At 38.1% G+C, this 27868-nt stretch overlaps 1 protein-coding gene across 3 annotated transcripts in view; it reads right to left on the reverse strand.

The window, feature by feature from the left end:
- SH3GL3 (SH3 domain containing GRB2 like 3, endophilin A3) overlaps window positions 1–27868 on the reverse strand; it is a 133163-nt gene that overhangs the window by 42692 nt on the left and 62603 nt on the right. For 2 of the 3 annotated variants that reach the window (XM_001929079.5, XM_021098876.1), the window contains exons 2-5: window positions 12397–12465; window positions 5332–5404; window positions 2503–2646; window positions 813–946 (exon numbers count right to left, since the gene is read on the reverse strand). In XM_001929079.5, the coding sequence (XP_001929114.2) occupies window positions 813–946; window positions 2503–2646; window positions 5332–5404; window positions 12397–12465 (420 nt within the window). Of the gene's footprint in view, window positions 1–812; window positions 947–2502; window positions 2647–5331; window positions 5405–12396; window positions 12466–27868 lie in introns of those variants that run through there. The other variant, XM_013978029.2, reaches the window with a different exon arrangement.

The following is a 27868-nucleotide window of genomic DNA, read 5'->3' on the forward strand; positions in this document are numbered from 1 at the left end:
TATGAAAACCCTTCTGAGTATTGGACTCTTCGTTCTTGGTCATCTACATGATTTAAGTTTAGATTTATACAGTTTCTACATCAAACCACAGCTGAGTAACAAAAAAGACCATTTAGAAAAAGAAATGTTTTTTGCACCAGGAACTGCAGCATTTAGGTATTAAGTGGATTTTGCACATCTCTCCCACTCACTGCTCTGATTCCACATTTGTGTCCACGGCTATCTACCCTACTGAACCAGGTCAAGTGGGAGAGCAGCGTTGTCCAGTGGATTTTCTGTATGGCTTCCTTCAAGGTCATCAGCACAAGAAGACATGGCCTACGACTGGAGTTCCTACTCAGTGGGTCATGGCGTTGCTGTGAGCTGTGGTGCAGGTTGCAGATGTGGCTCGGATCCTGAGTTGCTGTGGCTGTGGCGTAGGCTAGCAGCTGTAGCTCTGATTCGACCCCTGGCCTGGGAACTTCCATATGCCATGGGTGCAGCCCTAAAAAGCAAAAAAAAAAATTAAAAAATAAAAAAATAAAAAGTTATGAAATAATTTTGTTATGTGAGAAGTAAATGCAGAAATATGTATCTTGAGCTTGGCTTCTGGCTGGCATCAAAAAGATACAGAATGAAGAGCTAATTGATCCTGGGATTCTTTCTCAGTGAGCCAGGTAAACATAACTGAGTTTTGTTTTGTTGTTTTTTTTTTTATGACTGACGATAAGATGATGCTTTCACTGAGTCCCTGTAGAAATGTAGAATAATTACTTCAAATATACACATCATATTAAGTAGCAACAGGCAGATTTATACCTTAGAAAACTTACCCCAATCTCTTTTAAATCTTTGTCTTGTAGTAACTGAAGTGGATCAATAAAAGTTTGCTTTACATTAATATCAAGAGAGTCTTTCACCTCAGCCATTAGCTTCATGGATTCACCTACTTCTATCAGTGCATTGCCTTGAATAGAAAAAAAAAAATTCTTTAGCAGACCTAACTTGAAGTTAGTGGTCTTTTTATTGAACTCTTTCCCAAAAGTTTGTGATGATCTATAGTGTGTAACAAGGTCCTCTCTCTGGGACTTTGCATTCTTGACTCAGGAAAAAGAAAAAGTTAAAACAAGAAAGTCTTTCTATTTTCCTGCTTTTCCTCTCTATTCTGCACTTTCTCCACTATACAGAATACAATTTCAAGGCTAAGACAGACCGAAGCATTTATCATATTGGCCACTAGATGGGGTGGAAGCTTCTTTTTTCAAACTGGTTTAGTTTTGTGACCTGGCACCAAGGGTTCCTTAGAAGCTCAAGAACAAAATTGCTCTTTGTAAACAATAAAAGGATCATTCATCAGGGACTAAGTATTAACCAATAAAGATTACAATGGAAATAAATGAACAAAACCTCATCTCAGCTTCTAGCTGCTAGGTCTTCTTGAGGCCACTCCTTGTATTCTTGAGATGGCTCTAAGACGTCAAAGAAAGCCTGGCAGTGTCCCACGGGACAGCCTTTCAGCAGGGGGAGGAGGGTCTGCCCTTGCTATGAGGCCCAGGCCAGCCATGCTGGGTGTGGGCAGGGCTGGGCAGCTTTAGCCAGATTACTCTCTGGTGTTTCTGCACCTGCAGAAATTTGCAGGCTGTTCTATACACAATGAGGGTTGGAGGTTTGGAGGTTTTCTAAAACACATTTCTGGGAAGTGCTGCACTAAACTGAACTCTCTTCCTGTAGTTGGGGTTTTCCAAACTGACGTCTTAAAAAGGTAGAGTTTGGGGTCTCAACTCCCAGGCTTGAAGAACCCCTGAAATTTTTTTACACAAAGGAACAAATCTAAATACCCAGTAAATGGGATAGATTGAACAAATATGATACCTGGAATATTATGCAGCCTTTAAAAACAATATGGTAGAAGATTGTTTTAGGACATGCATCATACTATAGTCAGTGGGAACAAGCAGATGACAAAAGGGTATAAGCATATATGTACTATAACCCCAGTTTAATTTTTTAAAGGTGTATGTGAATACACAAGAATAAGCAGGAGTTCCCATTGTGGATCAGCGGTAATGAACCTGACAAGTATCCATGAGGATGCTTGAGGATGCTGGTTCAATTACCAGCCCTGCTCAGTGGGTTAAGGATCCGCTGTTGCTGTGAGCTGTGGTGTAGGTCACAGACGTGGTTCAGATCCTGTGTTACTGTTGCTGTGGTGTAGGAGGGCAGGCAGCTCTGATTCAACCCCTAGCCTGGAAACTTCCATATGCCACAGGTACAGCCTTAAAAAGAAAAAATAAAATCTATAAAAGCTACACAACAAAGAGTGTAATTGGGCCTATCACTGGGTAGCTGATTATAGGTGATGTTGGCATTTTAGTTGCCTATGTTTTCTAAACTTGCAATGAACATGTATTGCTTTGACAATATGAAAAAATAATAAGGGTTGTTAAAATGCAGGTTTTGTGTGTAACCTAAAACAGACACAGGACTCGTTCTCAGCTTTCCAGGTGATGTGCAAATACTCACCAAAGGTGGAGCCTTCGCCGAGCTCCCTCCCATATTTGAGCATGCAGTCGCCCAGCAAGCCTTCTGTCTGTGGGTATCCAGTGGTTTTCACCTGTCCTCGGATCTTCGACACAGTGTTCAGCATTCCTAGCTTAGCTCTGTATGCTTAAAAACATTATCATTTGTAATTCCTTAAAGTGGCACGGTGGACACAGCATTTACCAAACGTGGCTGGCAAAATCGAGGTCACCCTGGACAAAACGTCAGAGACCTGAGACATGAAGGGACCATGCGTGACCCTGTGTCTTGCATGGTTTTCTAGATTCTTACCCAGGGTGGGTGCTCAGGGCACTGTCGCACAGCCACGATGGAAAATGGGAATCATGGCACACACTGTTGATTCCAAATACTGGTAACCAGGGCTATCATTACCCCACCCACGGCTACCTTACTGAGTCAGACGCTGACACTTGGGCAAATTTCCTGGGGAGCAATTGCAAACAGAGAACACAGGTAGATGACTCAAACTACGAACTGGTTGTTAACACCCCTCTCCACCCCCAAGAAGGTATCCAGACTGATTATATTCAACAGCATGGTGGAGGGCTGCTGCCCTGCACGCGCCTAGTTAGGAAGCAGAGCCAGCAGGAGACAGATGCCGCACTGTGAACTGGATTCTCTGCTGATGGTCCCTCAGGTGTGGCTCAGCTCCCCGACCCAAGGGACATGATGGGCAGCCACTGCTTGGGCCCTTCCCTTCTCTGCCTTGGACCATGAGTGTTTCCTAATCCTGGTCCGTGTACCACACCATGCTAATTCCTGGGAGAGACCTAAGCCAGCCTCTGCCCTCAAGGAGCTCATACTCTAGTTACAGGAAGGCAGAGAATACAAGATGTAAAGTCTGGGGTGGCGTATGGAAAGGCAAACATAACAATATGCTGAATGGAAATGAAAAGATGCCCCCAAAAGCACAGAACCAGTGTAAGGTGCAGAAGGGGGAACGCTTATGGCTTATGGCGTATAACCAACAGATGAAGAGTAGGCTGGTTTGGCCGAAGAAGTGAATCCAGGACAATTCAGGAAACATCTACGGGAAAAGGTGACTATGAACTGAAAACCAAGCTAAGGATTTGGGATGTTATTCTCTCGGTGGTTTTTGCAATACTTTTAGGTAGTGAAGGGACACACTTTTATTTTCTCTTATTTTAATAATTACATATTTATTTTAATGTATTCTAGACAAGTGCTTGTCACATATTGATGTGCATGCACACCACCCAAGGATCCTGTTAAAATGTAGAATCAGTCTGGGATGAGCCCAAGTTTCTGCATTTGCTAAACCTCTCAGGGGATGCTGGTCTTGCTAGTCCGTGGACCACATTTTGAGTAGCAAGGTTTTAGACACTCACAGTGCCAGCCTTCTTGGACCTTGTCCACTTCAGCCTCAAAGAACTTACCCTCGTGGTTCCCAGGCATACAGGCTTCATCCTTCCAACACACACGCATGCACGCACGCATGCACATACACACTCCATTCCTCTTCCCCACTATCAGAAGGGGATGCAGGATGTTGCAGTCCTGTGACCGAGGGCGCTAAACCAGACTAGAGGCTGCTAGGCCTCCCTTCGTCTTTTTCATACATCACCAGGGGTCTCTGTCCAAGTAGATACTTCCACTGTTGGCCAACACTCTGCTACCCTATTCCAGTGTCAGCTCACTGAGGGCAGGATCCTTGTCTAACTTAACCATATATCCCAGGGCCCAGGAAAGCCCCTGCACAGAGGAAGCATTTGCTAAATATGTGTTGACTGATTTATCAGCAAAAGGGATTCTGTGGTTCAACCACTGATGAAGTCAACAAAGAGATACATGATTATGGTTTTTAAACCTATCATCAGCTGTACAGTTCTAAAGAATTCTAAGCCTGCCACCCTCCCCGCACATCGTATTTTATTCAACTTATGTTTTAAAAATAATTTTCTATATTTTCAGATGGTTCTGTGTGTGCCGATTCCAACAGCCAAGGGAATCCCAGTAATTACATGCAAATAATAAATTCATACAAAATAAAGGCAGATTTGGAAATCCACAGAATTCAAAGCATGGACGCCCCCTCTTGGATTTTATAATTTAGAACCGAGGAAAACCTCAAGACATGCTGCTTCAATACCTAGGAATTAAAGACCTCCTGAGGAGAAGCTGCTGTAACACTGGACCTTCTTGTGTTTCTCATATTCAACATGTCTCATTTCAGTAGCATTTGAGCCACGGCATGAAAGCTATTTCAAATTCTTATACACCGTTAGACTAGGATAGCAGAAATTTTTTGAAAAAGAAGAAATGACTAAATTAGAAAATATTTACAAAACACTGAATGGGTTTCTTAAGCATCTCATAAAAAAAAAAAAGTCTCTGCTTAGCAGTGTCTTATTGCTAAGACCAAGACTCCAACCAAACAGCGTCACCATAGTTCACAGAATTGACTGCTCAGTTTGTCATCAGCTAGGATTCACTGCAACTACCTTGAGTCACTCAACTTTAAAAAACTGAATTTCACATTGAGAACTATGTCTAGATACTCATGTTGCAACAGAAGAAAGGGTGGGGGAAAAACTGTAATTGCAATGTATACATGTAAGGATAACCTGACCCCCTTGCTGTACAGTGGGAAAATAATAATAAAAAAAAAGAATATTACCCAGCCATAAAAAAAAAAACTGCATTTCATTATAAGGGCACAGAGGATATCATTTGTAGATCACGTCAACCACACCCTCACTAAACTTGGGTTATGAGAGTCTGTGATAGTGGATGAACAGTTGAATGATTCAAGACATTTTCCAACTTTACCTGGATTTGGCTGAAGATATTCTGTGGCTTTTGAAAGAATTTCTGCAACAGCTTTATTGGTAATATCTATTTTCTTAAAAAAAAAAAAGAAACACATACAAATGTTGGTAAATGATAAACCCAGGAAATTCACAGCAAAACAGAGAAATAATTTTCATTAATTTAATACTTATAACAATACCATTATAATGATTTTTAATCCAAATGAATGTTTTGAACATTTTTGGAAGAGACAATATTTTCTTAACCTTTTGATTCTGGGACATCCTTCCAATGACGGCTCCTCCCAATGATGAGGAGAATACTAACTTCTTTTTCAACATTAAATGAATATTAATGTAACATTTAGAAAATTTGGACAAGGTATTATGCTCTACTAGAGTACGGACTATACTTGAAGGTCTCTCAAAAGCAAGACTGGACATTTCTGAGCCACGCTTTCCTCATCTGCTGGATGAGTTTGAATTTCTGTTCTTATATAAGGATGCCATTGCATGGATTCATATGAGAAACCACCTCAGTAAGTCAACAATAAAAGAATCCTCATCACTAGCGTTATCACTAAAATACACGTTCTTCTGTTCTGTGGGCAGAAGATGCTAACATCAAAAGTTTCCCTGCCAGTTTAAAACTGAATCTTTCCTTATGCAAAACCCTTCCCAGATACTCTAGCTGTTGGTTAACCAGAAAATGAATGTGAGACTATACAATAAACTATGCACATTTCAATAGCTTTATTTTGTACCATCAATAAGTCAAAAGAAAATGTAAAGGAAAAAGGATCAAGTTAAAAACAAGAAATAAGAAGCAAATATTATGAGAAATGTATATAATACCAACTTGAAAAGCCACATTCCTAGATGGAAAAATTCAGTTTTAGAAACATGTAAATCCTCCCCCAATTAACATGTAAAATTAATCAAACCCATCACAATTTTGACTTTTTCTTTTTTGCTAAAACTTGACAAATTAATAATAAACTTATTTCATACCTCATACTACATACAGGATTAAAAATATAGACCTAGGAGTTCCTGTCGTGGTGCAGCAGAAACTAACCCAACTAGGAACCATGAGGTTGTGGGTTTGATCCCTGCCCTCGCTCAGTGGGTTAAGGATCCAGCATTGCCATGAGCTGTGGTGTAGGTCACAGATGCAGCTCGGATCCAGTGTTGCTGTGGCTGTGGTATAGGCCGGCAGCTGTAGCTCTGATTCAACCCCTAGCCCAGGAACTTCCATATCCCACAGATGCAGCCCTAAGAAGACAAAAAAAAAAAAAAAAAAAAAAAAAGACTCCCCCAAAATATATAGACCTAAAAACAAATTGTGAAAGTACTAAATCATTCAGGAGAATATTCTGAAATACTGGTGTGGGAAATATCTAAGCGTGGCCTGAAACCCAAACGTCATAAATGAAAAGACCGAAATTCTGACTCCATAACATGAAAAACGGAAGTGAACAGAAACAAAACACAAAGTTTGGAGTTCCTGTCGTGGCTCAGTGGTTAATGAATCCAACTAGGCACCATGAGGTTGCAGGTTTGATCCCTGGCCTTGCTCAGTGGGTTAAGAATCTGGCATTGCCGTGAGCTATGGTGTAGGTCGCAGATGGGGCTCGGATCCTGCATTGCTGTGGCTGTGGTGTAGGCCGGTGGCTACAGCTCCGATTGGACCCCTAGCCTGGGAACCTCCATATGCCGTGAGAGCGGCCCAAGAAATGGCAAAAAGACAAAAAAAAAAAAAAAAAAAAAAAAAAAAAGTGGCGATCAGAAAGTAAAATATAAAAAGATACAAGTGGCTATCGAATGAGTTCCCGTCGTGGCTCAGTGGTTAACAAATCCGAATAGAAACCATGAGGTTGTAGGTTCGATCTCTGGCTTTGCTCAGTGGGCTAAGGATCCAGTGTTGCTGTGGCTATGGTGTAGGCTGGTGGCTACAGCTCCGATTTGACCCCTAGCCTGGGAACCTCCATATGCTGTGGGAGCGGGCCAAAATATGCCCCCCCCAAGAAAAAAAAAAAGTGGCGATCAGAAAGTAAAATATAAAAAGGTGGGGGGGGGGGTTAGTATCCATTACACCCAGAACTCCCACTTTTAAAAAAGGCAACCCAATTAGAAAAAAGGAAAAGAATGTAAACTGGAAATCCATAAAATAGGAAAAACACAAGTTGCCTATAAACATCTAACACAATATTCAGGAAACTTATGAATTAAGAGGAGATATTTTCCACTTTCTAGGTTGACAAAAAAACAATTGATTAGACCCAATATTAGGTATGACACTGGTGTGGAGTAATGGGTCCTTTCATATACACCAGGAGGGCAAAATGATACAGCCCCTTTTTTTTTTTTTCTTGTCTTTTTAGGGCTGCACCTGCAGCATATGGAAGTTCCCAGGCTAGGGGTCTAACCATAGCCACTGTAGGCCACACATCATATCCTTAACCCACTGAGCGAGGTCAGGGATAGAACCTACATCCTCACTGACACTATGTTGGGTTCTTAACCCACTGAGCCACAAAGGGAACTCTGATACTACCTTTTTGAGATCAAGGTGGAACTAGCTACTAATGAGCATATTAACATGCCAGCTATCATACTTCCAGGGGTTTAGCATCTAGCCACACACAAGCAAATGGTAGGGATGTAAAAAGAAGTTCCTTATACCATTTTATATTAAAAACTGAAAACAACCAAAATTATAATCAATAGGAGACTGACTGGATACACTGTGAAACATCAAAATAAAGGAATCACACGGGGAAATACATATGGAAGATCTATATGTACCGGGGAAATGTCTACTGTGCACTACCAAGGAAAAAGGCAAGCAGGGAGTGATTTAGAATACAAACAAATTCATTTTTATAATTTAAAAAACTATGATCTGGAGTTCCTGTCTTGGCCCAGTGGTTAACGAACCCAACTAGGAACCATGAGGTTGTGGGTTCCATCCCTGGCCTCATTCAGTGGGTTAAGGATCCAGCGTTGCTGTGAGCTGTGGTGTAGGTCGAAGATGCAGCTCGGATCCCGAGTTGCTGTGGCTCTGGCGTAGGTTGGTGGCTACAGCTCTGATTGGACCCCTAGCCTGGGAACCTCCATATGCCAAGGGTGCGGCCCTAGAAAAGACCAAAATACATGCATACATACATAAATAACCATGATCTGTTCAGGGTCAGAAGCTTCCAGCCAAGCAATCTTAGCCACCCTGAAATTGTAGTCGTTGCCTTTAGCTGAATGCCTAAATATGGGGCCCCAGGAAGGTTTTAAAAGACAGTATAGGAGTCCTTGCACAAAGTAGGCTAAGGATCTGGCATTGTCACTGCAGCAGCTTGGGTCGCTACTGTGGCATGGCTGGATCCTTGGCCCAGGAACTTCCACATACCATGGATGTGGCCAAAACAAAACAAAACAGTACAGAAATGATGAAGAAATTAATCAAACCTACATTATGATACACATGGGCTAGCTGTGTGTGTGTGTCTGTGTGTCTGTGTGTGTATGTGTGTCTGTGTGTCTGTGTGTCTGTGTGTCTGTGTGTGTGTGTGAGAGAGCTCTCGGGGATGTATTTGCACCTGACCTGGTAACAAGTTTTGTAACTGTTGAACCTTCTCTGGTGTGTTCAATTGTTTATGAAGTTTGAAACAATTGAAATGTTTACGAGAACTTGAGAGCCTACTGTGTATGTTTTATTAGAGCTACACGAAATGTTACTGCATAGGAACATCCTGTTTGGGATTTTAAGTCTGAGGAAACCAATGCCCTGCATTTGTTTTATAGTTTGAATGTATAAGGGAATCTGCTTAATTATGTAACTGGTTGGTGATAAATGTCTAAGGATTTCATAGAGGCAATCAAGATGAACACTGAAGCAGAAACAAATCCAACTAGGAACCATGAGGTTGCAGGTTTGATCCCTGGCCTCACTCAGTGGGTTAAGGATCCGGCATTGCCATGAGCTGTGGCACAGGTTGCGGACATGGCTCGGATCTGGCATTGCTGTGGCTCTGGTGTAGGCCGGTGGCAACAGCTCTGATTTGACCCCTAGCCTGGGAACCTCCATATGTCACAGATGCAGCCCTAAAAAGACAAAAACAAACAAACAAACAAACAAACAAACAAAAACCTCATGTAGTTTAAAAACAAGAAAGTTTAAAACAAGACCTCCCTTCAAGAATAACTGGGGATATTGGAGGGTGAGTGTGTGTATTCAGGTTAATAAAATGTGGTGCAAATATCTTGGTGAACTATCAGGACAAAGAGAACAACATAGATAAGTGAAAGTTATTTTTGTAAAGTCTACCTGGTGTGAGGGGATCTTTGTTAATTAAATCCGGAATTTCCATTTGTGTTGGTACCCTACCCTGGAGGTTCCCCAAACCCTGTGCCACTGACACTGCCAGAACTCAGCCTCTGAACTAGAGAGCTGGCAGCCTTGGTTTCTGACAGCTGTTTGTAATATTCTCTTTAAAAAAAATTTTTTTTAAAGAAGCCACATCTGTCATTATATCCTTCTTATTCCTGATGTAGTTTCCGTCTTGCTCACACTTAACAGAGGTGGTATTTCAAAAAATAGTTCTTGGTTTTATTTTATTTATCCTACCTTTATGTTGTTATTGTCATCTATTTTATTAAACCCTCATTATTCCAAATTGATTTCTTCCTTCTGCCTAGAATGATTTACTTTGTTGTGATTTTCCTAGCTTTTTGGCTTGAATGATTTATTCACTTTCCTCCAACATTTATTTTGTATTAAATGCATTTAAGACTTAGTCATATATCACAGGTTTTGACATACAGAATTCTCATGACTAAGTGATCTTTAATTTTACTTCTCATTTCCTCTTGAAATAAGAACTTTTTTAAACATGTTTTTCAGTTTCTAAACATCCAGAATTTGGAAACTATACCATCGTGTAATCCTTGTGTTCTATGATTTAACTTTGGGAAATTTGTTGAGTTTTTCCCTAAGGCCCAGGAAATAACTGATTGTTGGAAATGTTTTAAAAGAATTTGAAATAATATGAATTCTTAATTTGAGGAATTCAGTTACCTCTATTTATTTATAATCAGTTATTAAAAATATTTTGTGCAAATTTTCTATAGTCCTATTTACTATCACCAATTTAACCTGTTATTTTATGAGAAAGATATGCAAAATCTTCTACTCTTGATTTCTGTCAATTTTCCATGTATTTCAGGCAGTTTTTACCTCACATATTTAGGTCCCATGTTATGTGATGCATAATGATTCACAACTGTTATAATTTCCTGATAGACTACATGATGTTCTCTCTATAATTTTAAAAAATTTTCTTTTTCCATTTAGTATTCTTTTGGAAATTCAAATTTTGCTTTGACATTATTATTGTTCCTCTGCTTTTGTATGGCTAACATTTGTCATGGAATATCTTTCTCCATTACTTGGTCATTTCTGCGTCTTATTTTTGGCAGGTCTGATATTGTCTAATTCACCTCTTCTAGAAAGTCCTTAAAACTTCTTTGTCACATGTTAGCTATTTCCATGCTTTTCACTGCTATAATAAAATGGATAACAGATTTTATTTTTATATTTCTTCTATCACTCACTTGGGTTTTTGGGAGGGAAAGGAAGGAAACAAGAAAGGTCTTGGTCCTTCAGCCAAAAATAGAATTCCTGAAATGTGCTTTTAGGTTTTGTTTTGGGTTTTTTTGTCTTTTTAGGGCTGCACCTGTGACATATGGAGGTTCCCAGGCTAGTGGTCCAATCAGAGCTGCTGCCGCCAGCCTATGCCAGAGCACAGCAACACCAGATCCAAGCCATGTCTGTGACCTACACCACAGCTCATGGCAATGCCGGATCTTTAACCCACTGAGCAAGGCCAGGGATCAAACCTGCAACCTCATGGATGCTAGTCAGATTCATTTCTGCTGAGCCACAATGGGAACTCCAAAATGTGGTTTTAAATTTAACACTTCAACTGAATCGTTTTGTTAGGAATAAAGCTATATAAAATATATTTATTTATCAAGAGGTTTTTAAAGTAATTTTAAGTATGCCAATGATGTTTAAATGTTTTATGTTTTTCAATCTTTAGAAATTAACTTTTTTTCAAAAGCAAAACAAAACAAGCTTTTCTAGAAAATGTATTATGCTCATCCAAAACACAAGGAGCTCCCTGGAGGTTGGTGTCGCCAGGTCCAGAGTATCCTGAAGAGACTAACCCCCTCCAACCCCAGGCACCATTTGGAGCATCTGCTGAAAGCTCCACCTGCTACAGCCTGTATCCTCCATGTTGCACCTGAGGAAAGGTGTTTTGCTTACTCTCTGCTCTTTCTCATCTGGAGAGTCTAATTATTAGAACAAGGCTATGTGTAAAGGGCCCAAAACAAAGGGGAAGGAGACTGAGGAAGTTGATAGTTAGTGGTGGTCCCACTTCTGCCTCCACCTAAACTGCTTCACATAGCTGACCAGGAAAATTGTTCAGGGACAGAGAATCTACAATCTTCCTGTGTTTACAATCATTTCTGTAACATGCTCACTGTATTGTTCTAAATGCTTTCACACACATTAATTTCTTTTTTTTTTCATAATTCTCAAAATACCCATATGAGGCATTATCATCCTCATGTCACAGGTTGGAAAAGACTGAAACAGCCTATCCAAGTTATCACTGCTGGTTCATTTCTTATGAAGCTGCTGAAACCCATGGGAACAAAGTCAGAATCTTCCACATATTAAATTTATATTTATGTATTTGAAGAGTCTTGCCCCAGAAGTACATTTTGCTCTCCAAGATATCACAATTACTTAGGCCTAAGGTGTTTGCCAAGATGGACCATCTTTGGAGCATTCTGACTTTTGTCCACTAGAGGGAGCCAGATAGCCATAGCCCATTTCCAGGATCCAGGCTCTTTCTTTTGGACTTCAAAGTGTGAAAGAAAGAACTGCCTTTTGGATTCCATAATCCACACCTGAATCTAAACATCCTAGATCCCCACTCTAATATCCTTCACAGTATCAGTGTATCTCATATCATAATAAAAATCATATTTATAATACAGTTTACATTATGTGTTCTCTTACCCTTTCCATGTCAAGAAATTCGTCATCTAGTTTCGTTCCTTCAACACCACTTATTTTTTCACTAAATAGCTGTAGAAATAAACACAAGTAATTGTATTGTACAATCATTTATTATCACAGTATTTGAACCAAATTATTATTATTATTATTACTTTCTTTAGGGCCACACCCATGGTATGTGGACATCCCAGGCTAGGGGGCAAATTGGAGCCACAGCCGCCAGTCTATGCCACAGCCACAGCAACGCAGCATCCGAGCTGTGTCTGCAACCTACACCACAGCTCATAGCAACGCCAGATCCTTAACCCACTGAGCGAGGCCAGGTATCCAACCCCCAACCCCATGGTTCCTAGTCAGATTCATTTCCTCTGCACCACAACAGGAACTCCGTTGAATCAAATTATTATAAATAAAAACAAACAAAAAAACTCGGCTTCAGTTTTTTGGACTAAATCCTTTAAGAAAATTATTGGAAGGAGTAATCATAGCTTAGAACAGGGGAAGATACACATTTCTCAATCATTCAACAACAGATATTAATTATGCACCTACTATATGTAAAACACATGGTAGTTGCTCTAGTCGAAACATAAGATTAATTCTGGTCATCCAGGAACCCACAGTTCAACAAAAGAGTTCATATGCCAACAGTCAACTAAGATCAAGAGAGAAACAGTAATAATAGTACAAAATAATAGTACTGAATACATATTACTATACATATACTAAGGTATTTCAATGATTTGGGGAGGATTCTGAGAACCTACAGTGTGAGGGACAAGGGTGGGAAACATACAAGACCTGTTTTCTAGAAGACTTGGCCTATGAACTGGCTTTTTTATTTATTTATTTTTGTCTTTTTGTCTTTTTAGGGCCGCACTGGCGAAATATGGAGGATCCCAGGCTAGGGGTCAAATTGGAGCCGAAGCCACCGGCCTGCACCACAGCCACAGCAACACAGGATCCAAGCTGCATCTGCGACCAACATCACAGCTCACGGCAACGCCGGATCCTTAACCCACTGAGCGAGGCCAGGGATCAAACCCATGTCCTCATGGATGCTAGTCAGGTTCGTTAACCACTAAGCCACGAGAACTGGCTTTTTAAGGAAAGGGGACATTTCGACAGGCAGGACTGAAGAAAGGCTTTCTGGCCTGAGGCAGCATGAAAAAAGACCCGGAGGCAGCAATCTGTAGGGCAGTTTCTCAACTTGGGCACTCTGATATTTAGACCAGATGATTCTTTGTGGAGGAGGCCGTCCTGTGCTTCCTAGGATGTTTGCCAGCATCCTCAGCCTCTACCTACTAGAAGCTAACAGCACACACACACACACACACACACACACACACACACACACCCATTGTGAAAACCAAAAAATCTCTGTACAGTCAAGAGCCACTAGTGTAGGACAAATGTGCTCTAGAAACAGCAAGAAATTTGGTTTAACTGTAATGAATGGTGCTCAAGGGAAAAGAAGAGATGAAAGGTAGGCAGAAGCCAGATCACACAGGTGCTCAGATGCCAAGCTAAAGTCCATGACTGAGAAGTCCCGAGAGTTTCTTCATCAAGTACAGCGCCATTGGAAAAACCTTTTAGAAGAACAGCTCTGGCTCCAGTATGGACTGGATCAGGAAACAAGAGGAATGGATTAGAAGTAGAAAATACGTGAAGTCATTTTCTTTAGAAAAGAACATCTATAGACTTTGGTTATACCTTTAAAATACTTAAATGAACAGAAAACTCAGTCATAAAGGGAGGTGAGTACCATCAATTAATGGTAAAAGAAATGCAGGTTGTTTTCAATGTTTGTGTGGTTTTTGGTTACTGCTTACCTCACCGCTACACGCACAGTATTACTGTGTAGTAGGAAGAATATACAACCAGAGAGTATTTAACTTCAAGTCCCAGAATAAGAAAAATTACTTGAATAGATTTGAAAGATTACAAAATAGCCCACAATTCTCCATCTTCCCTGTTCCTCTGACTTTCCAGTTTCCCCGAGCCAAGCTGGAGTCTTATTTCCTCCCCCTACTGAATCAGGCTGGGCTTATGACTTGTTCTGACCCACAGAAACAAGCTTAGACTCCAGATCTTGTGTGTTTTCACTCGTTCTCTTGAAATCCTGCTGCCACCATGTGAACAAGCCTGAGCTAATTTTCTAGATGAGGAAAGACAAGTGGCCCCAGCATCTTCAGTCAGGACCACCAGTCAATTCCCCAAATCCGAGCTCCCGAGTTTGACCTACAGCTGACTGCAGACACATGCGAAAGGCCAGCTGATAGCAGCTCATTCTGCTGACCCACAGAAGCATGGGTCATTTAAATGGTCATTGTTCTAGACCACTGAGTGCTGGAGTACTTTGTTACTCAGTGGAAGCTGACAGGTATACTAAGGCAATAGTTTTTGTTTTTCAGGTTCAGTATTGAAGCCAGAAAGAATTGTCTGACTTGATGCCTTGATACAACAGGAACAACTGAGAATCCCATGGCTACAGATATCAATTAGGTCCTCCAAATATCTTTTTTTGTTCCGTAATGAAATCCTTTAAAATATGGGCCCTTAACTTTGGTAATTATCTGAAAATCTAATGAAAGACACACAACCACTCCCCAGGAAAAATAGTCCATATTCTGCTGCACGGTAAACTGCAAAAATGGCCGCAATGCTTTGCAGCTCCCATTAAGAAGTGTAGTTCTCCACCCTGTGACTTGCTTTGACCGAAAGAATAGAATGGATTTGTACAACTTGGTGTGAGTACTGACTTTGGACCTTACAGATACTTTATGTCTATAAAGAGGCTCTGTAGGTACTTCTGCTCACTCTCTGAGGTCCACTGTGACCATCTCCATGTGAATAAGCCTAAGCTAGCTTCCTGGAGAATGGAAGGCCACTTGGAGCAGGGATAGCCATCAGGCTGGGCCATCCAGAGCACCAAAATTAGAGCTCACTCAGCAGCTGGCAGCCAGGAGGTGAGTGAGCCTGAGCCTGACCAACAGACCTACCCAGTAAAACCCAGCTCAAATTGCTAACCAGAGTTGTGAGCTAAACAAATAGGTTTTGTTTTAAGTCACTATCTTTTGGCGTGGTTTGTTGTACAGCAAAAGCCGACCGTTATGGTTGCCTGTGATTTCAGAGGCCCTACTGGAACCACAGAAGCCCACACATAGATGCTTGTTTCAAAATATTCCTTTGAAAAATCCCATTAGCATTGACAGACCTGAAACCTCCTCAACCTGAATCAGTTCTCATTGGCTCAGGTTATACTTGTTCTATTTTTAGAAGGCAGCACATCTAATAGGAGGAATATTTCCACTTTTAAGAACAGAAATTAATGAAATTAATATGTATTTCTTATTTGGAAGGAGACAACAATATGGGACTTTTTTTCAACAGGAGCGATAGTTAAGATCACCATCATTCTGTGAATGAATTCATACCTAGATACATCAAGATCTCGAGAATAAAAAGTTCTAAAACTACCACAGAGGGAAAAACAACCAACCACCCAAAGCAACAATAAGATTGATAGTTTTCTCTTTGGCAACAGTAGAAACCAGGAGACAGTGGAGGAAAAGCTTCAAAGTGCTGAAATACTTCATCAAGGAAATAACAATTGAACCAAGATGGAAACTATGGACCACAAGACACAATGGTGAGAACAGGAATTGAAAAACTATGGTGGTATATGTAACTATTGATTAAAAACAAATATGGTAGTAGATATGACTACTGATTAAAACACAACTATTGATAAAAAAAATACGTGAGTTTACAAAAAATTAAATTAAAACCTTAAGCAATAACAACATAGTGGCAGGATGGGAAGGGTATTCAGGGGATATTTTGGACACACTAACATTCATCTGCATTCAGGAGGACATGGGAAATGGCCATAAATGTGGGCATTGTTATAATAATGTATGAGAAGTATCTGCTTTATATAATTAATGGTAACTACTAAAAGCATGAAACAATACTATACATACAATACTATGTGAGTTGTAACACAATATCCATACAAGCACAGTGGAAAAAATGAATGTTTTCCAATCCAAAGAAAACAAGGGAAAAGGACAGGGAGAGGAGCATATGGAATAACAAGTGAAAACCACAAAATAAGATGGTAATCATGAGTCCAAATAGATTAGTAATCATTATCTATGTAAATAAATCCAATACATTAAAGGATAATTGAGTAGATTTTTAAAATACGGCTTTATGCAGTTTTTAAGAAACATATATAAAACAAAGCACACGGACAAAAACTGAAAATAAACAGATAAATTATACATACTAGGAAAATAGTAATCAAAATAAAGACAATTAACAATAATATTGGACCAAAAAAGACTTTAAGGCAAAAGATTAATAAGAATAAAGACAACCTAATAATAGAAGGAGCAATCCACCAAAATTCTTTTATACTCTAAGCCATTTAACAGCACAACTTTAAGGGAAAAACAAAAAAAAAGCAAAAACTGGAAATAACTGAAACTAACAAATCTATACTCACTGAGGGGATTTTAACACAACTCTATCAGAAAACTGACAGATTAAACATAAAAAAAAAAGAACTTGGAAGGGAGATAGATTATTTGAGCGATCAAATTAATAACCTTGTTCAAATATGCAGATATATGCCTCCAGCCAATAAATAGAAAATACTTGATCTTTGCAATCATAGGTAGAATATTAAAAACACTGACCATTTACTCAGTCACAAATTAATCTACACACATATATATAATTTTAGAAGTAAGTCCTAAATAACAATGAGTTTTAAAGGAAACCCTAAAAGAAATTACCAAAAAAAATTAATTTAACAATAAAAAAACTATACATCAAAACCTGAGATGCAGCAAAAACAGTGCTTAGAAATCACTATAATACCTTCAATTCCTTTTTTTAAAAAAACACGTCAATGTTTCGTAGTGACATGTCATTCAATCTAATTCAACAAACATCTGGAAGTCTGCCAACTAGGTCAAGATGCTAGAGGTGCAAAGACCAAACAATCTACATTCCAACCACTCACAGGCCCATTGAGAAGCAAAAGTAAATGACCACAACACAACAAGATGCAGATAATAGAGAGATGCAGGATTTGCTGCTGAAGCCTGATGGAAGGAAGCAAGGGTGCCAAGAAATATCCAGAACTGAGCCTAGAAGGATATGTGTCGTACACAAAGGAAACTGGAGAGGACTAGCATTTCTGGCAGAGAGAATAGCATAGGCAAAGGCATAATGTATATATAGGTTCTATATACACACACACACACGCATAGATATATATGTAAAACTTATACAGGCATAACTCACACATATGTAACACACACACATATATACACACACACATATATGTGTGCGTATGTATATGTATATGTTTGTATGTGTGTGTGTTTGTGTGTGTGTGTCTATATATATACATATGAAGGCATTCAGGAAATAGCATAACGATAAAGGAAAAAAACATGGAAGACTTACCCCAAATGAAAATGTGAAAAATGAACATACAAGCATATAGGCAGAAGTCAGATTATGAGGATGAATTTAATCCTAATCAGAGATAAAATCCTCATTCACCATCTACTTCTCAGTAGGTTCCAATTTTGTTAGAAACAGGAAAACAAAAACCATTTTCAAAGACTACAACAGAGCGGTGCTGAAAAATAAATTTATTTTGGGGAAACATGAAGGTTTTGCATTTGTCTTTTCATCTAGAAGTGTTGGGGTTTTAATGGTAAATGTTAACACAGCCTTGGCCTTCTTCTTGTGCAAAAATCTGTTCTCAAAGAAACCTTGGCTTCTCCATCTTCTTCCCTTTTATGAAGTAAAAATTAAACAGCAAGAAAGCCAGAACCTAGGAGAAAATGTAAAAAAGCAAATTTTATACCTCAATTTTAGAATGTGCTCCAGAACAGTATTTTCCAATAGATGTGCCACAAAACACTAGCTGCATAGGATGTGAGTAAGCGTCAGACCAAAGAACAGCTCCTTGACCATATAAGTTTGGAAACATGCGGATAAACAAAATTAAGCAGATTTCTTTACTAAAAAACTTTTCAGAGACTTTAAAATGGAAATGGACATTGTGGATTTCCAAGGGTGTGCATATAAGATATAGCATTTCCCACCCTTATCTGGTCATAGGAGCTATCTCATACAAGGAAAAATCTTAGAGGAATTTTTCTGTGTTCACTTTGAGAAGCCCTAAGCCAAACACTTTCTCTACTGGCTCCTTTGTTTTCTTTCAACCAGTTAATAGTCATGCTCTGCTTTTATCAGCTTGGAAAATATAGCAGTACTCAATTATAAATAATTAAGGTTATGTATAAGTTGTTAACATTGGGAGATAAGTACAGGGTATTTGAGGGCTCTCTGTGCTAGTTTTGCAACTTTTCAAAGTTAAATTAAAAAAAAAATCTCTGAAGACATCAGAGAACAACCAAGGTAATCAGGATATGAGAAGCCAAAATCATGAAGAAGGGAAATGCACTGAGAAGAGCCATACATTCATAGCTACTTTTTCCCTTTGGGGGAATTTCTACCTTGCAATACAAGCTGTAAAAGCTGAACAGAAAGCACCAACCTAGAACTTGCAGCAGTCTCACTGAGCTGGGAAAAGGAAAATTGAAGTGCACTGTAACCTAGGAAACCAGGACATCAGAGTGCAAAATTCCAGGAAAAGAAAAAAAAAGAAACATAAAGAAGTAAACAGGCTATGCGCAATTTCCCCTCAAGGTTTTTGTTAGTTCTTAAGGTGCATCTACACAAGGTGAAATGCTAAGCTGCTAGTAAAAAGAGGCTGCCAGAAGGCTGATGATCTAAGCATATTTTTGCATAATCACAGTAATCAAGAAACAAGACTGGAGTTCAGGATGCCCAATAGCAAGGTAGCTTGGTCAACACTTGAGCTTTTGGCTCAAACCGTGAAGGCCTAAGGCCTAGTGCTAACTTCAAGCTAGAAAGAGAGATGCAAACTTGAATCATTTCAATCCCTGCTTATATCAAAGTTACCTTCGTTATCTGCCAGAATAAAATTTTCTCTCTGGAGGAAGATAGTATCACCTAAAACTGTTATAGGTCTTCATATATTATATACCATTAAAACAAAAAATCATCTAGCATACCAGGATGCTGAACCAATAACTGAAAATTAAGGAAAAAAAATAAATAATCCAATAGGTGATGCTAACACTGACAGCAAAAAAATTTTTTAAATAACTATGATTAACAAATCCACAGCTAATATCATACTTAGTGGTAAAAAATGAAGCTATTCCTCTGAAATAAAGAGAAGGACAAGGATATCCATTCTCACCATACTATTCAACATGCTATTGAAAGGCCTAGCCTTTGCAGTTAGGCAAGAAAAAGAAATAAAAGACATCCATATTGGAAAGGAAGACATAAAACTGTCAAAATTCATGGATGATATGATTTTATACATAGAAAACTCTAAAGAATTCACTTAAAAATTAGAAATAATAAACAAAGTTGTAGAGTACAAAATCAACATACAAAAATCTGCTGCATTTCTATATGCTAACAATGAACTAGGAAAAAAGAAATTAAGAAAACAATACCATTTACAATTACAACAAAAAGAATAAAGTACCTAGGAATAAATTTAACCAAGGAGGTGAAAGACCTGTACACTAAAAACTATAATGCACTGATGAAAGAAATTGAAGAAAACACAAATAAATGGAAAGATATTTGATACTTATGGATTGGAAGAATTAAAAATGTTAAAATGTCTATGTTACCTGCAGCAATCTACAGATTCAATGCATTCACTATCAAAATCCCAAGGACATTTTTTAAAGAAATAGAACAAAAAAAATTCTAAAATTTATATAGAACTACAAAAGACCCCTAAATAGCCATAGTAATCTTAAGAGGAAAGAATAAAGCTAGAGGTATAACATTCCTTGATTTTAAAACATATTACAAAGCCATAACAATCAAAACAGCATTGTACTGGCAGAAAAACCAATATACAGATGAATGGAACAGAATTGAGAGCCCAGAAATAAACCTACACATATGTAGACAATTAATATTTGACAAAGGAGCAAAACTATACAATGGATAGAAGATAGTCTCTTCAATAAATGGTGTTGGGAAAGCTAGACAATTACACACACACACACACACACACACACACACACACACACATAAACACACATGAAACTAGACCTTTATCTCACAAAATACACAAAAATAACTCAAAATGGATTAAAGATTTAATGTGAGCTCTGAAACTATAAAACTTCCAGAAGAAAACATAGGCAGTACACAATTTGACACTAGCCTTTGCAATATATTTCTAGATATGACTTATCAGGCAAGGGAAACAAAAACAAAAACAAAAATAAATGACACTACATTAAACTAAAAAGCTTCTGTACAGTAAAGGAAACCATCAAAAAAATGAAAAGACAATTTAACAAATGGTAAGATGATATTTGCAAATATATATCCAAAAGGGGTTAATATCCAAACTATATAAAGAACCTATACACCTCAATATAAAAAAAACTATTAAAAAATGGGCAGAGGAACTGAATAGACAGCTTTCAAAAGAAGACATACAGATGGACAATAGGCACATGAAAAAAGTGTTCAACATCACTAATTATTAGGGAAATGCAAATCAAAACCTTAATGAGATATCATCTCATGCCTGTTAGGATAGCTATTACCAAAAAGGCAAGAAATAACAAATGCTGGTGAGGATGTGGAGAAAAAGGAACCCTCATATCTGCTGATGGGAATACAAACTGGCACAACCACTTTGGAAAACAGTATAGAGTTTCCTCAAAAAATTATAAATAGAACTTCCATATGATTCAGCTATCCCACTTCTGGTATTTATCCAAAGAATATAAAAACCCTAATTTGTAAAGATATATGCACCCACGTGTTCATTGCAGAATTATTTACAATAGCCAAGATACAGGAACAACGTAAGTGCTTCTCAATACGTGAATGAATAAAGATGATATGGTGTGTGTGTGGGGGGGGGTGTGTAGGTGTGCGTGTGTGTATGCAATGGAATACTATTCAGCTGTTAAAAATGAAGTTTTGCCATTTGCAACAACATAGACCTTGAGGGTATTATGCTAAATTAAATAAGTCAGTTGAAAAAAGACAAATACCAGATGATTCCACTCATATGGAAACAAAAAAAATGAGCAAAGCAAATGAAAACAAAGCACATGGATACAGAGAACAGAATAGTGGTTATCAGAGGAAAAGGGGCAGGAAGGGAGGACAAAATGGCAAAAAGGGATCAACTATGTAGTGATGGATGGAAACTAAATTTTTGCTGTTGAGCACACTATAGGGTATGTAGAATTAGAAATACAATGTTGGGAGTTCCCATCCTGGTGCAGCGGGAACGAATCCAACTAGGAACCATGAGGTTGTGGGTTCAATCCCTGGCCTCACTCAGTGGGTTAAGGATCCAGCGTTGCTGTGAGCTGTGGTGTAGGTCACAGATAAGGCTTGGATCTGGCATTGCTGTTGCTGTGGTGTAGGCCGGCAGCTGTAGCTCTGATTAGACCCCTAGCCTGGGCATCTCCATATGCTGCAGGATCAGCCCTAAAAAGACAAAAAGAAAAAGAAAAAGAAATACAATGTTGTACTCATGAAACTTAGATAATGTTATAAAACAATATTACCTAAATTTTTAAAAACTATGCTTAATATATTCAAGGAAACAGATGACAATGTAGTTTCCACCAGAGAACTAGAAGATACAAAAAAGAACAAATGAAAACTATAGATGAAAAATTCAATAACTGAAGTTAAACATTCAACATAAGAGTTTAGGCACTGCAAAGAAAAGAATATGTGACCTGGAAGATAAGTCAGTAGAAAGTGTCCAAATTAAAACAAAAAGGGGAAGAGGATGAAAAATACAAAAGAGCATTAAAAACATATCAAACATAGTGGAAACACCTACCACATGCGCCTATTTTAGAGTTCCAGAATGAGAGATCAGTGAAATGCGAAACAAGTAATATTAAATGAGAAGATGGCCCAAGAATTGTTTAATGGAGTCAAAAGACATCAAGCTACTCTATGAATTGAAGCTCCTTATGAATCTCAAGAAGGATAAATACGAAGATTTTTCTTCATACATGAGTACAAGTCTTTTTCTAAAGACCAAAGACAGGGAAACTTAGAAACAATCAAAGGAAAATATACTTTACACTCAAAAAAGCAACAAAAAAGACTGCCAGCTGATATAGCCACAGAAATCACAGAAGTTACAAGACAATGAAATCATATCTTCAAAGTGCTGACAAAATATCTGCCAACATAATATTCTATTCTCAGTGAATATTCCCTTCAAAAATGAAGGCATGGAGTTCCCATTGTGGCTCAGCAATAACAAATCTAACCAGTATCTATGAAAATGAGTGTTTGATCCCTGACCCCATTCAGTGGGTTGAAGATTCAGTGCTGCTGTGAGTTGTGGTGTAGGTCACAGACACAGCTCAGATCTGGTGTTGCTGTGCCTGTGGCATAAGCCAGCAGCTACAGCTCTGATTTGATACCTAGCTTGAAAACTTCCATATGCCACAGGTACAGCTCTTAAAAAAAAAAAAAAAAGAAAGAAAGAAAGAAAGAAGAAAAGAAAAGAAAAAAAGGAAGGCAACATTTTTTAAATATTCAGACAAGAAAAGGTATAATTCCTCACCAGCAGGTACACCAAAAGACACACTAAAGGAAGTTCTTTGAATAAAAGAAAAATATCCCAAAGGGAAATAATGAAATATGGACAGAAACAAAAAGAACCAGAAAGATAAATCTAGATGAGTAACGACAGTTCAAAACAATAATAGTATCTTGTGAGGTTTTAAATACACGTAAACTCCTAAAACATGAAAACAGCACAAAAACCACCACTGAAGAGATGGAGTTAAATTGTAGTGAGGTTTTCTATTGCTTGGAAGTGATAAAGCACCAATTTAAGGAAGATTCTACCACATTAAATATGCATTGTGGAGTTCCTGTCGTGGCGCAGCGGAAATGATGTTGCCATGAGCTGTAGTTTAGGTCATAGACACGGCTTGGATCTGGCGTTGCTGTGGCTGTGGTGTAGGCTGGCAGCTGCAGCTCCGATTAGACCCTAGCCTGGGAACCTCCATATGCCATGGGTGTGGCCCTCAAAAGCCAAAAGCCAAAAAAAAAAAAAAAAAAAATGTATGTTGTAATCTCTAGGATTGTTTTTACAATCATCATAAATATGTAACTAGCAAGTTACTAGAGAAACAAAATGGAATAATAAAAATGATTAATTCAAAAGAAGACAAGAAAGGAGAAAGAAACAAAAATAAACAAGATGGACAGAAAACAATAACAGCAGATTTGAATGCAAAAATGTTATTTTAAATGTAAATGAACTAAATATTCTAATTAAAAGATAAAAAGCATCAGCCAGTATTATAAAATATCAACTACACATATTCTGCCTTTAAGAGATGTATGTTAAATATGATATATGGGAGGAAAATAAACAGATGATATGAAGATATATGAATACATTTATAACAAAAAACTCTTGAGAGGCTACACTAATATCACACAAAATATACTTTTAGACAAAAAAACATTATTATTAGCAGAAATAAGGGCGTTAAAAATTATAAAAGATCAATTAAAATGAAAGATATTAACAATCCTAAATCTGTAAAGACATAATAGCATAGCCTTAAAATATATAAAGTAAAATCTTTTAAAACTCAAAATAAGACTAAACAATTCCAAATATTTTGATATTTTAACCCACCTCTCTCAGTAACTGATAAAACAGACCAAAACATCAGTAAATTGTTTGACATGAATAATCTACTTTACATATGTAGAACATTGCAGCAAACCCGACAGAACAAAAATTGTTTTCAAGTCGACATGAACCTTTACCAAAACAGACTATATGCTGAACCATAAAGCACATCTCCAACAATTTCAATATCTAAAACCATTCAGAATATGTTCTCTGACCACAGTAAAATTAATATGGAAATCAATACCTGAAATATTTCCAAATATTTGGAAATTAAGCAACATACCTAAACAACCTGAATCAAAGATAAAATCACTATGGGTACCAGAAAACCTTTTTAAATAAATAATAGCAAATATATAGATCTATCTAAGTTTGTGGGATGTAGCTAAAGGTGTTCTCAGAGGATATTTTCTAGCTCTAAATCAGAATTATCTTATTTTTAAAAAATAATTTAGGACCCCTAAATTATGCCATACATCAGAAACAATTCTTCACTGATCTCAAAATAAATGTCAAAGTTTAAACTAAAAATTCTAAAAATTAACATAGCCTTGGGAAAAGAGATACCTCAACCATTTCCCAAAATACTATATAAAGAAAAAGATTGATATGTCAAAATTCATTAAGAGAAAACTGAGAGAGTGGAAAATCAAGCCATAAGGTAGAAGATATTTTCAATGCATTTATCGGACAAAAAAAAAAATCACATTTAGATATTGAAAAGAATTTCTATAGCATTCTCAATGTTTTTTAGAATAGACAAAAGCCCTATGGAGTCATTTTCACAAAAGGGGGATATCCAGGAGTTCCCACTGTGACGCAGTGGGTTAAGGATCCGGCATTGCTGTAGCTGTGGTGAAGGCCACAGTTGTGGCTCAGATTCAATCCCTGGTCCAAGAACTTCCATATGCCATGGGTGTGGCAAAAAAGGGAGGAGCTAGCCAAATAGCTAATAAGCATATGAAAATATTTTCACCTCATTATCATCTTGGGAATACAAATGAAACCTCAATGAGATGCTACTACATCTCTACCAGAATGGCTACAATTATTTTTTAAAAAACAATACAAGAGCTTCTGAGGATTAACAGAGCAACCGGAATACTCCTACGCTATTGGTGGGAGTGTACGTTGGTACAACTACTTTGGAAAGCAGTTTGGCAGAATCTACTAAAACTGACTTTATAAACAGTCATACCCTATGATTCAGTAATTCTAGTCCTAGGTAAATACCAAGGAGAAATTCCTCATACGTCCATCAAAATTCATGTTTAAGCAGCATTATACATAATAACCCCACCCTGGTAACAACCTCAGGTCTGTTAGTAGCAGAAGGAATACCTACACATGGCTATCTCTATGATGCAATACCGTATGACAATTTTAAAAAAGTAGACCCGCCACACGCAACAACATGGGTAGATTTCAGACATAACATTGAATGAAAGCTCACGCTGTGTGATTCTGATTACATAAAGTTCAAAAATAAAACATACTGTATTATTCCATTTGCATAAAATTTAAAAACAGGAAAAGCTAACCCATGATGATAGAGACAAATGTAGGGGTTACCACTACATCTGATCATATTCTATCTTGTGAACTGGTTAAGTGGCTGTGTACATGTTGTTAAAATACACCAAGCTGTGTATGTATGATTGGTCATTTCCCTGTATGTATGTTTTATTTTAATTAAAAATGTTTAACTCCCCCCCATAAGCCCTGTATTCAATGTCTTCAGTATTTGCATATACCACAGTCATCATAATTTATTTATCTATCAATAAACAACAAACAATGCTAGCCCACTTCTTCCTCCCCTATATGAATAGTAGAAATAATCTTCACATCTGACTATCTACATCTGGAAGAAGAATTGTGAAGCCATTCAGAACTGAATAATCTATATTTGAAAGAAAAAATAGTGGAGTTCCCATTGTGGCTCAGTGGGTTAAGGACCTGACATTGCCTCCATGAGGATGTGGGTTCAATTCCTGGCCTCGCTCAGTAGGTTAATAAGGACCTAACATTGCCACAGATGCAGCTGCAGTGTAGGCCTCAGATGCAACTCCTATTCAAACCCTGGCCTGGGAACTTCCACATGCCACAGGTGCAGCTGTAAAAAGAAATAAAAATAAAAAGAACAAAAACATGGGGGTTATTATACAGTGACAATGACTCCTGTACCCTAAAAGTTACTTCAGGTTTAATCATTATAGCAGCAAGATAAAGAAATTAATTAAATGCCAAATGGGAGTTCTATGTATAGTTTTCTAAGGTACCTCCATACTGTTCTCCACAGTGGCTGTACCAGCTTACATTCCCACCAACAGTGCAGGAGGGTTCCCTTTTCTCCACATCCCCTCCAGCATTTGTTATTTGTGGACTTATTAATGATGGCCATTCTGACTGGTGTGAGGTGGTATCTCATGGTAGTTTTGTTTTGCATTTCTCTAATAAACAAGGATGTTGAGCATTGTTTCAAGTGCTTGTTGGCCACCTGTCTATCTTCCTTGGAGAAATGTCTCTTCAGGTCCTTTGCCCATTTTTCAATTGGGTTGTTGGCTTTTTTGCTGTTGAGTGGTATAAGTTGTTTGTATATTTTAGAGATCAGGCCATTGTCAGTTGCATCATTTAAAACTATTTTCTCCCATTCTGTAAGTTGTCTTTTTGTTTTCTTTTTGGTTTCCTTTGCTATGAAAAAGCTTGTCAGTTTGATTAGGTCCCATTGGTTTATTAGAAAACTATACATAGAACTACCATATGACCCAGGAAATCCCACTCATGGGCATATATCTGGACAAAATTCTACTTAAAAAAGACACATGCACCCGCATGTTCATTGCAACAGTATTCACAATAGCCAAGACATGGAATCAACCCACATGTCCACTGACAGATGATTGGATTAGGAAAATGTGGTGTATATACACAATGGAATATCCCGAGTGAAGTAAGTCAGAAAGAGAAAGACAAATACCATATGATATCACCTATATCTGGAATCTAATATACGGCACAAAGGAATCTTTCTGAAGAAAAGAAAATCATGGACTTGGAGAATAGACTTGTGGTTGCCGAGGGAGAACGGGAGGGAGTGGGAGGGACTGGGAGTTTGGGGTAAAGAGATGCAGAATGTAGCCTTTGCGATGGATTAGCAATGGGATCCTGCTGTGTAGCACTGGGAGCTCTGTCTAGTCACTTATGATGGAACACTTAATGTGAGAAAAAAGAATGTATGCATGTATGTGTAACTGGATCACCATGCTGTACAGTAGAAAAAATATATATATAAATAAATGAAAAAATAAAAATAAAATTAAAAAAAGAGGAAGTATACAGATAAGATACCTATAGAAAATATAGACACTGAATAAAGATGGTGGACTGGGGTAGTTCCTGTTGTGGCTCAGCAGGTTAAGTACCTGACGCTGTCTCTCTGAGGAGGTGGGTTTAAACCCTGGCTTTGCTCAGGGGGTTAAGGATGGATCTGGCATTGCAGCAAGTTGTGGCATAATTCACAGATGCATGTCAGATCATGTGTTGCCATGGCTGTGGCACAGGCCTCAGCTGCAGCTCTGATTTGACTCTTATTCTGGGAACTTCCATATGTTGTAGGTGTGGACATAAAAGAAAAAAAATTAAAAAGAAAATTTTTTTTAATTT

The sequence above is a fragment of the Sus scrofa genome, chromosome 7 (genome assembly GCF_000003025.6).
Source record: "Sus scrofa isolate TJ Tabasco breed Duroc chromosome 7, Sscrofa11.1, whole genome shotgun sequence".
Lineage (NCBI taxonomy): Eukaryota > Metazoa > Chordata > Mammalia > Artiodactyla > Suidae > Sus > Sus scrofa.